General features: G+C 34.5%; 1 protein-coding gene across 1 annotated transcript in view; it reads left to right on the top strand.

The window, feature by feature from the left end:
* The window catches only part of ITGB8 (integrin subunit beta 8), a 78,816-nt gene extending 71,669 nt beyond the window's left edge, over nucleotides 1-7,147 (top strand). The window contains 4 exon segments of the mRNA XM_006779035.2: nucleotides 392-617; nucleotides 3,090-3,196; nucleotides 6,046-6,209; nucleotides 6,307-7,147. Coding sequence (XP_006779098.1) covers nucleotides 392-617; nucleotides 3,090-3,196; nucleotides 6,046-6,209; nucleotides 6,307-6,429 — 620 coding nt within the window. The 3' untranslated portion in view covers nucleotides 6,430-7,147.
* The last annotated feature ends 3,787 nt before the right edge of the window (nucleotides 7,148-10,934 follow it).

Raw genomic sequence — 10,934 nt, 5'->3', positions numbered from 1 at the left:
CACATCCCCAGGAGGAGATGTGCAGGTGGCAGCTGATCGATGTTTCTCTCTCATCAATGTTTCTAGCTCTCTATCTCTCTCCCTTCCTCTCTGGTAAATAATCAATAAAATATATTTTTTAAAAAACTAAATATACAGTGACTTTCAAGTAGTTGGGCAGACTTCACAATTGTCAGCACAATAAAATAGCATCAGGAGATTACACTATAACAGCTTTGGAAGTAGAAACTACATCCTGGCATTGTTTATGTCAGACAAGTAGAAAATGATATTGTTTGCACTCACTTCACTGTCAGTGTGTTTCCATGGAAATGCGAGGGGAATTCACATTTAGAAAAGCTTCACAAAGTCGGTGGCCCCAATAACTTAGGTCCTGTGGTGTCTGTTGCAGGGCACGGAGAATGTGAAGCAGGCAGATGCCAGTGCTTCAGCGGCTGGGAAGGAGATCGGTGCCAGTGCCCATCAACATCAGCCCAGCACTGCGTCAATCCAAAGGGCCAAGTGTGCAGTGGAAGAGGCACGTGTGTATGTGGCAGGTGCGAGTGCACTGATCCTAGAAGCTTCGGCCGCTTCTGTGAACACTGCCCCACGTGTCACACAGGCTGCAATGAAAACTGGTATGTGTTCTCTGACTCCAAACATGCATAAAGCAGTACTCCATTACAGCTATGCTTGTCCTTTTTAATTCTGCCTTTCATAACCCTAGAAGTGCTGCATCTTCTCCTCCAAATTAATTACCATCATGCTAAAAGAGAACTGAGTGGGGGATTTGGGAATTTTAAGACTTAGATTCCAATTTTTGGCCACTAGATAACTGTGGAGTATAAGAATTTAACAAGGCATTCACTGCCTTCAATTTTGATAATAAGGTGGAGTTTTTTAAGAATAATATTCAGTATTTATAGCAGTTCATTGGTTTTCCCCCAGCTTTTTAGATATATAATTGGCATATAACCTTATGCAAGTTTAAGGTTTATAATGTGATGACTTAGGGGTTGGTTGCTTCCCAGCTTACTATTAATTAGCTGTTTGATCTAGGGCAAGTTGTTGAAATTCTCTGTGAATTTTCTGAGGATAGTCTCTGTCAATATTCCTGATATCAGAAATGAGGATAATAATAATACCTTGATATAGTTCTATGAAAGAATTAAATTAGATGATTCATATAAAATATCTTTGTACTTATACACAGTTATAGAAAAATGTTAGATAGTATTATTGAATGATGGTGGTTATGAAGCACTAAATAAATAAATGATGGATAAATGAAAGGTGATATGTTAAATAAAGATAGCATTATTGTTTTGTGCCAATAATTAATTTCCCAATAACAGTTTGAACCCTGTTCAAACAAAAGCCACTACTCTAAACATCACTGTGCCTTCCAATTTGTTTTATTCAAATTTTTATAACCTCCACTTTCTTGAATTAATAGCACAAGTAAAATTTTTTAAAGAATGCATAGCAAATTATGTCTCTCTCTTAGAAATGCATTTCCTAAACATAATGATGGAATTAATTCTAAAGAACTAAACACAAATTTGAACTGTGTATTTATTGCTAAACTTTTCTATTAGTCTCTAATATTCATCTTCTAAAACATTTATGCTAGTTTGAGTGTGTGCATGTGTGTGTGTGTGTGTGTGTGTATTAAGAGATTTCATTTCCTATAGATTTTCTTCTTAAGATGGAAAAGTAATTTTATAAATATTTTTCACTACAGTTTACATTTAATATTGCTTTGTATTGGTTTCAGGTCTACAACATAGTGGCTAGATAATCACATACTTTACAAAATGTTCCTCCCTGATATTTCCAGCACCTACCTGGCACCATACAGTTATTATAATATTATTAACTACAACCCTAGGCTGTATTTTATATCCCCATAACTATTTTGTCATGACCAATTTGTACTTCTTAACCCCTTCATTTTTTTTACCTAGTCCCGCAACTCCTCTCCTCTCTGGCAACTATCAGTCTGTTCTCTGTATCCATGGGTCTGCTTCTACTTTGTTCATTTGTTTTGTTCTTTAGATCCCACATATAAGTAAAATCATATGGTATTTGTCTTACTCTGACAATTCATTTCACTTAGCATAATACCCTCTAGGTCGGAAATCTGTTGTATTTTTATACCAATAATGAACTGTCAGAAAGGGAAACTAAAAAAAGCCCTATTTACAATTGCATCAAAAAATAAAATAAAATACCTAGGGATAAATTTAACCAAGAAGATAAAAGACCTGTACTAAGAAAATTGTAAGACACTCCAGAAAGAAACTGAAGAAGATACAAATAAATGGAAGCATATACCCTGCTCATGGATAGGAAGAATTAACATCATTAAAATGTCCGTATTACCCAAAGCAATCTACAGATGCAATGTGATTCCTATCAAAATACCAAAGTTCGTTTTTCACAGAACAAGAACAAATAATCTAAAAGTTTATATGAAACCACAAAAGATCCCAAGTTGCCACAGCAATCTTGAGAAAGAAGAACAAGTTTGGAGGTATCATGCTACCTGATATCAAACTATTATACAAAGCTATAGTAATCAAAACATCATGGCATTGACATAAAAACAGACACACAGAACAATGGAACAGAATAAAGAGCCCAAAAATAAACCCACACTTATATGGTCAATTAATATATGACAAAGGAGGCAAGAGCATACAATGAAGTAAATACAGCCTACTCAATAAATGGTGCTGGGAAAATTGGACAGATACATGCAAAAAAAATGAAACTAGGCCACCTTCTCACACCATATACAAGAATAAGCACAAAATGGATTAAAGGCTTAAATGTAGGATTTGAAACCCTAAAAATCCTAGAAGAAAAAAAAGGGAGAAAAATCATTATTTTGATTTTATACATTATTAAACTATTTTAAGTGGTTAGAAAGTAACTTTGCCATGGTATTAAATTCAGCCAAAATTACAAATAAGTGTCATAGCTTTTTTCACCAGTTTTACAAGACTGCTGTCCTAAAGAAGTATCCTAATTTATTTCTTGTAGAAAATACTGCAGGCTACCACCTTTTAAAGATTATATGTTTCCATTTCTGTTTCCCCTTACAGGAATTGTGTGCAATGCCTTCACCCCCACAATCTGTCTCAAGCTATACTTGACCGGTGTAAATCCTCATGTGCTTTCATGCAACAGCATTATGTGGACCAAACATCAGGTAAGCCAAAGCTTAATAAGCAAAGCACCGAGAAAGTATCGAATCATGTTCCCCAAAAGGGTCCATAGAAACCATCCTAAAGAATGGACTAACTGCTTCGATGTTTTCAATATCTCAGAGATGGTACTCAATAAAATTAGCTGAGTGTGTCTGCCACGGTTGGCTGAACTGTTAGATCCCCCTTCTTAACTACCCAGGTAAGTTCCCATGCTGTGCATCTCCATGGAAGTACACCGAACATATTTTCTAGAGAGGCCTCAGTGAACCAAGGAGTTTCCTATGTGGAGTCAATGTCACCCTTAGAGGCAGTATCTACGGAGCCATAATTATTTTTCATAAACCAAACTTGTTTCCAGTTATAACCTTCCTCGTGTCAAACTAACATTTTCATGTTTCAGGTGAAGCCAAAAAATTCAAAGTAGCAATGATCTGCTTTTGTAAAGTGCATAAGTTCAAAAGGGCTATTCCTTCCTGATACTTTTCATTATGATATAAATAAAAGTTAGCATGAATGATTATAAAGGTGACACAATGGAAAGGGTACGGAACTTTTAGTCTGAAGACCTTGGCTTAAGCCATGTCCCTTGACATAGTAGTTAAGAAATATCAGTGTCTTACAATATTTCCCTATGCCTTAGTTTTTTTCATCTGTAAAATGGAGATAGTAATACCAATCTCAGAGTAGTGTAAGATTAAATGAGCCAGTGAACATGAAAGAATTATGTAAATTAAAAGATTACACATAATAAAATTATGACTTCACTGAAAACATTCTTAACTGCTACTATAATCTCTCTTAATCTGTAAGAATAATCCCAGCTTTTACAGAGAGCGTACGAAATAATAAACTTTCTTGAGTTTTGCTTCCCTCCCATCCATACTGATTTTAGCCCATACTGAATTTGGCTCTGAAAAGAGCCCATGTGCTGCCAGCTGGGGCTGTAGCAATCACTCCCAAAAGCCAAGTGCCTTTTCTAATAAATGGAGCCCTTACTGTCAACATGTCATTTATTATGTTAAGTAAACAGACCTACTGTGACCTAAGTGTGGTTACAAAAAGTATTCCATTAAAGCTCCTTAGAAAAAGCCCTTACTTGACCTAAACTAAGATGATAGTCATGGCCATGGCTTAATGTTTGCTGATCCAAAATGACATTTAAAAAATGCACGCAGATTTGGGCCCTGAAAATGTCATGTATCCTAACCCATTATAAACATTTGTAAAATGTATGGGTAGCTAGGGGAATCCCCTCCCCTTCACAACTCTTGTGCAAGGAGAGAGAAAGGGCATGTGTTAGCCACCTCTATTATCTATTCATTCAATCACACTTAAAGAGTGTTCTTTGGTCTTTCTAGTTAAGCTTCTACTAGGCGAGAAGCCAGTAAGTGGGATCAAGCCACATGCCCCCTATAAGGATATTAGCTGACTGAGTAGCTCTGAGTCAGCTAGGGGAAATGACAGTCTGCCTGGATGGAAGGCATGCATGTCACAAACTCAGAGGTCGCTGTGAAAGACACCAAGGGCATCACTGTTGAATCGAGCATCCTGGATTCTCAGTGTGTGAAACAAAGGAAAACTTGCATTTTGTGTTTGGTGCTTCTATTCCAATTAGTAGTCCTCCAGCCTCTCTTTAACCTTTCTTTCAAGGAAATCTTATCATTGACCAAAAGAAAACTGTGCTCTGTCTTCCCATTTGGAGAGGAGCCCTTGCTCTTGTTACTGAGCTCTTGGCTTATTCAAGAGCACGCTTGGTCATCCCTGGGAATTCAGTCATAGATCACCCAATAGCGGGTGATTGCTTTTCTAAGTCTTGACAGGTCCTCTCCTGAAAGGCCCTCTCAGGGAGACCTTCAGACGTTTAGGTGAAGTCCCCAAAGTCTAAAGAAGAGGCAAAAAACACATGGCTCTTTAGGCCAGGAGGTAATTTTTTGAGTCTGGGACAGCTGGTAAGTTCTGTGGAATACTGACATATTGTGCAACCATGTTCCTCTTAGATTTGGATAATACCTCTGGCAGCCACAGAGTCTTAGACTTTCCAACTAGAGTTTGCCAAAAGTCTAGTGCTAAAACAGAGACCTAGCATGCTCCTCCTCTGAATGAGGCATATCCTTTCCCAGCTAGTAATTACTTACTCTTAAAACACTACAAGTGGAATATTTAGATGCAAAACTTGGTTAACAGACAAGTAAAGAAAGAAAGAAAAAGAAAAATTGAGGAAAGCGATTTTGTGTATTGTCCTGAACTGGACACTCTCATTTCCTGGAGAATCTATGTGTAATAATCATGAAAAGTGACAGTGCAATTTCAAAGGAAATATTTATTCATCTGTTAGAGTAGTACTGATTTTAGCTTCTGCAGATGTTTACTTTATTTTCCATTACTGGTGTGCAACAAATGAAGAGGAGCAAAACAAAGGGAACATAAGCTAATGAGGCGTGCTGTTAAATAATTTTTTAAATCCCAGTTTCTACTTGTGATCAAGGGAACACATCACAAAACTGTCCCTCTCTCTATCATGGATACAATTATATTTGGTTCTGGATTTGGGTATATTCCAGTTAATACTCCTAAGAATCAAACAAGCTGCAAATAAATACTTTTATTAAATACTTAATTGTGGCTATTCTACAAAGGAGCATTTTATGTTGAAAATATTTTAATAAGTGTGTAATAAAAATTTGAGAGTCTTCTTTGAATCTACAGTAATGGCAGTCCTCTGTTTTCAAAATGTAAATTTGCAAATATCCCTGCTCCTATTCATTGAGATGGTAAACTCTGTTTACTTGTTGGAATCCTTTGACTTACTCATTCCCATTTTTAATCAATTTATTTGTTTGCTTCATTACAGAATGCTTCTCTAGTCCAAGCTATGTGAGGATATTTTTCATCATTTTCATAGTTACATTCTTGATTGGGTTGCTTAAAGTCCTTATCATCAGACAGGTGATATTACAATGGAATAGTAATAAACTGAAGTCCTCAGCAGATTACAGGGTGTCGACCTCAAAAAAGGTCAGTGAATTCTAAAAAAAGAATTACTATCTGTATGTCATTGTCTACTTCAAATATTTCGGTCCTTAATTCATGCTAATATTTCTTCTCCATTAAGGACAAGTCAATTCTGCAAAGTGTTTGCACAAGAGCAGTAACCTACCGACGTGAGAAGCCTGAAGAAATAAAAATGGATATCAGCAAATTAAATGCTCATGAAACTTTCAGGTGCAACTACTAAAAAGATTTAAAAGTACTTTATGGGAAACTGGATTTTTAATAATTGCTCCTAAAATTATAGTTTTAGAAGTCACAGGAGGAGACAAATTGTTCTAGATCATGCTAGTTTCTGGTTTTCACTGGAATGGAGACTGACAAGCTTCCTCATCATCATGTGACTCACATCGCTGCTGACTTTTTCAGAGAAAAAAAAAATGTGTCTTACTACTGTTTGAGACTAGTGTCATTGTAGCACTTTACTGTAATATATAACTTATTTAGATCAGCATAGAATGTAGATCATCTGAAGAGCACTGATTACACTTTACAGGTACCTGGCCATTCCTAAGCTTCCGAGAGAGAAGCAATGGCATTGTGTCACTGCAAGGGTACAGTAATCCCTGCATGGAACATGCAAATGAAAAATAATAAGGCATTTATTCTAATGTTGCCAAACACTTCAACATTTGGCAGTGAATCTACAAGAATAGCTAGATGAGTAAATGATTAGTGTTTCACTCAAGAGGTGAACAGATAAAACATTAATCTTGAGGGTTATTGCTTTTGAAACTAGTTTTATGCATATGTGTGTTTGTTTTCTTCTTTTTACAAGATGGATACTAATTCCAACATTCTCTCCTCTTTGCCTTTATGGTTTGTTTTTCTTTCTTACAGGATAAGTTTATATAAGTCACAGATGACTGGATTAAATAAGTGCTAAGTTACTACTGCCATAAAAACTTAATAATATAATGTCACTTTATTAGAATACTGGTTTTAAAAGCTGAATGTTTAATAAGGGACACTGTAAAGTAACATCAAAATTTGAACAGCTTAGTTGTTTGAAGATGTGGAGTCTTATATCTTCTTACCTGGTTAACTGGACAGACTATTTCACCACTTCATTTGTCTAATCATCAGGTTAAAATTCAGAAGATATTTAGAAACTCTGCCTTGTCAAGCAAAGTGCCACAATTTTGACTGAGCTTTCTCAGATATTTACTTTAAGTAGATATTAGCATTTTAAAATTAAAAGTTATATTAGGCTATATAAAATAGTATCTCCTCAACTCCACTGACTAGAATTTTAAAAGTATGCAATTGGCAGAAGATAAACTATCTAAGAAATAAGCTAATTCATCATTTTAGTTAGTCAGGGAATCAAGTTTAAGTGATATCTCAAAAACCATCCCAGTGATTAAGTGGCAGCATTTGAAGACAATTTCTATCTTACTGCCAGGCTAGTGTTCGTTGCACAATATCATGCTACCTCTTGAGTCTTTAGAATATCCAATTGGCAAGTGTTTTTAAATGTGATTTACTGAAGTCTTAAGTATATGAGCATGAGAAAATTGCAAAACAAAGCTGAAAGAGTCATTCAGACTGAATTGGCCATGACTAGCTGCAATCTTTCCTGCCAATCAACTTCCAAGAGTTAACTACAGGTGTGAATTCCATTCATGCCTTAGCCTGTGTGAACAGCACCCCCTAAAATTGTGCGGTGCTCACCCCGAGATTGATACAGAGCCTATGAGCTTTTTATCTTCCCCAATGGAAACTTCTTCACAATTACCACAGCCCTACAGATTTATTCTCATTTTACTGGCTAGAAGTCCAGTAGTCAGAGTTTTGCCTATGAAAACAATGTCTTTTTATAATTAACATCCCAGATTTGCTGTCTTTCAGCACTTGAGTTAATCAAAGTGCTAGATATTTGCATTTCAATGAAGACTAAAGTCTGCACTCCACATTCTACCCAAAAGAGTATTTTAATACATAAGTTGCTCTGGAGTTAACAAATAGGGCAACTCCATTAGCTGTCCCCATAGCCAAGCAATTATGACTCTAAGTTAAACTGTATTTCCTTCCCCAAATGAGAGATTGGGGACACTGACATAATTCAGTACTGTGACTCACTTGTTTAAGTTACCCACCAAGGATAACGTAAAAATCACATTTTTCAGTTTGTCTGTCACATGTAGCATCCTTTTTAAAAGGAAAATAAATTGATACCTGACAGTCCCAAAAGGAAAAAGTGGAAAAATTCCATTTATTAAAATGCTGACAATTTAAAAATGAACATTATGATGTTCATAAACTAATTTCCATGTGGAATGAATTATACAAAAGAGCAAAATAAACTGAAACCCTGAAAGTCCACAGTTTATATTTTTACACTCTCACTAGTTTGCACTAATTTATAACGAACTGAACAGAAGCTGTTACCCCAGTGAGAGACAAACTTCCTGATAGGCTGTTCAAAGCTAGATGATGACTGTTATGTGCTTTCTTTCTTTTTTTCCACTTAATGATCTAATTCTTAAAGGTTTTAGAGCTTATATTTTACTTGAATAATTGGTATGTTCCTGTATAATGGTTTGTGAGAAGAGAATTAATATTTGACTAATTAGAATTAATTAAAAGGTAAGGGAAAACAGGGTATTCTTAGATTAAATAATATTTGTAAATAGAGCCTATTTTCAATATGACCACAGGAGCCTTTTAAGATTTACTGATATCAAACACAAGTAATGACATTTTTAATGGTTAACAAAGTTAGGAACTTGAACACTTTTGGTACGACAGCTTTTATGTGCCCTAAATGACTTACATTTAAATTACATGTGCCATGTAATGACTTAGCAATGTGCCAGACATAACACTACAATATAACTGTATGCATTTGATTTCTCTGGGGACATGTTTACACTGCAGTGTACATGGGTTTTTAAACATTTGATATCTTCTTCAAAATTTGTTAACATTTAAGAAGTCATACATATTCTCTGCAAGACTGAGAAATTCACCAGAAATCTGATTATGTCCTAAATGTTCAAAGCAGCTTTAGTTAATAAAGATTTTAAAAATTAAAATAAACAAAATACATTTTTTGTCTTCAGGAAAATTTAAAAAAATCATTATTAAAATTATTGTATGCATCAGATGTAATCCTTCACTAAAGAATAAATTCCAATAAAATACATTAAACAATAAAGAACAATTTAAGTTAAAGAACAAGTAAAGAAAAAGAATAAATTCCAAATATGTCTTAATATTTCCTAATCTCTACTGAAGATATTCTTATGGCATCCATGAGACATTGAAATATTCTTATGAGGGACTATGAAAATTTTTTTCTATAGAATTATTTAGTCTGGGTACCTGATATAGCAAATTAGATTCAGTGGCTTTTACTTCCTTTCCTTACTCCTATTTTTTTTTTCTACTCAGTTTTCTAAGGGATTGCCCTCAAACTCAGTAAGTCCAATTATTAAAAATAATCAAATGTAATGGAATAATGTTTATTTCCAAACACCTCTTAATAATTTTAAAACTCATTTGAATTTATGTACCTGAACAAAAACAGATCCATTGAAAATTAAGAATTTTAAGTTCTCACAACTGTTAGAGACTCGGTTTTAAAGGATTTGAGGCCTTTATTTTAATAAAAGTTTCAAGAGAAATATAACTACTTGGGAGTTCAAGCATGTGCATAATGTATTCTGTTTTATTTGCTCTAAACATTTAATTTATGACTGTCCTTATCAATATATACTGACCTTAAAAACTCCATTTCATGCAATGCAAATTGAAATATATCACCTTTCAAAGAAATATAGAATTACCTTTCAGATCATTTCCCTTCTCTTTTATAATTCCCCTATGGAAAATTTACTGTGGGTAACTGATTATACATATTCATACTTCATTGATTCTGACACATCCGCTTTTTCAGTATAACATCTCTGAAATTGTGATGTATCTTGCAATTTTTGGCATGTTAAATGCAGTGTTGAAAGTTGTGCTTGAATAAATAGTACACTAATTAATTTTTAACTACATGTTCATGGGTATAGGGACATTGCTTTCTAACAAACATTTGAAAATTGACTTATGATGGCATATGAGCCAGTTTTCAGTACAACTGAATCACATACAACTAAGCATGGATCCTAACTGTCTGATTATGAGCTCACATCCTGCAGACCTTTAGGTTATTAAAGCTTTTTAACCCCCTCTTTATGCCAGTGGCTATGATTTCTGCAAACCCTGGTTTAACTGATAAGAATGAGTGGGTTTCTCTTAGTCTTGTTAATAATTTTTTATTCTTTCTATCCTTTGTAATGAATACTTCTATATTATCATCTCTCTGTTAAACAAAATTAAGTGGGAGAATATTACATGTAAACATCATGATTACATTTTACAGCATCTTGCATATGTTACAGCAGTGACAGGAGAAAAATATGATACAACCAATCAGTGCTGTTGGGGAAAAAAATAACTTTCTCTTTGAGTCCTTCTATATTTTTATTCTTAACATTTCCCTTCTTCTGAGTGATTTATTTTTCCTTTGGCTCTGATAAATTTACCTTCAAGCCCATGTAATTACTGTCATAAAAATGTTATTAAATTATTTTAATTATATGAAACAGTTGTTTAGCTATCTGGGCAGATGTTAATAAAATACCTGAGAGTAACAACACTACTCTTTTATCTACCTGAAATACTTTCCTACATAAAATG

Source organism: Myotis davidii, unplaced genomic scaffold (genome assembly GCF_000327345.1).
Source record: "Myotis davidii unplaced genomic scaffold, ASM32734v1 scaffold168, whole genome shotgun sequence".
Taxonomy (NCBI): domain Eukaryota; kingdom Metazoa; phylum Chordata; class Mammalia; order Chiroptera; family Vespertilionidae; genus Myotis; species Myotis davidii.
This window is presented reverse-complemented; position numbering and strand designations above follow the sequence as displayed.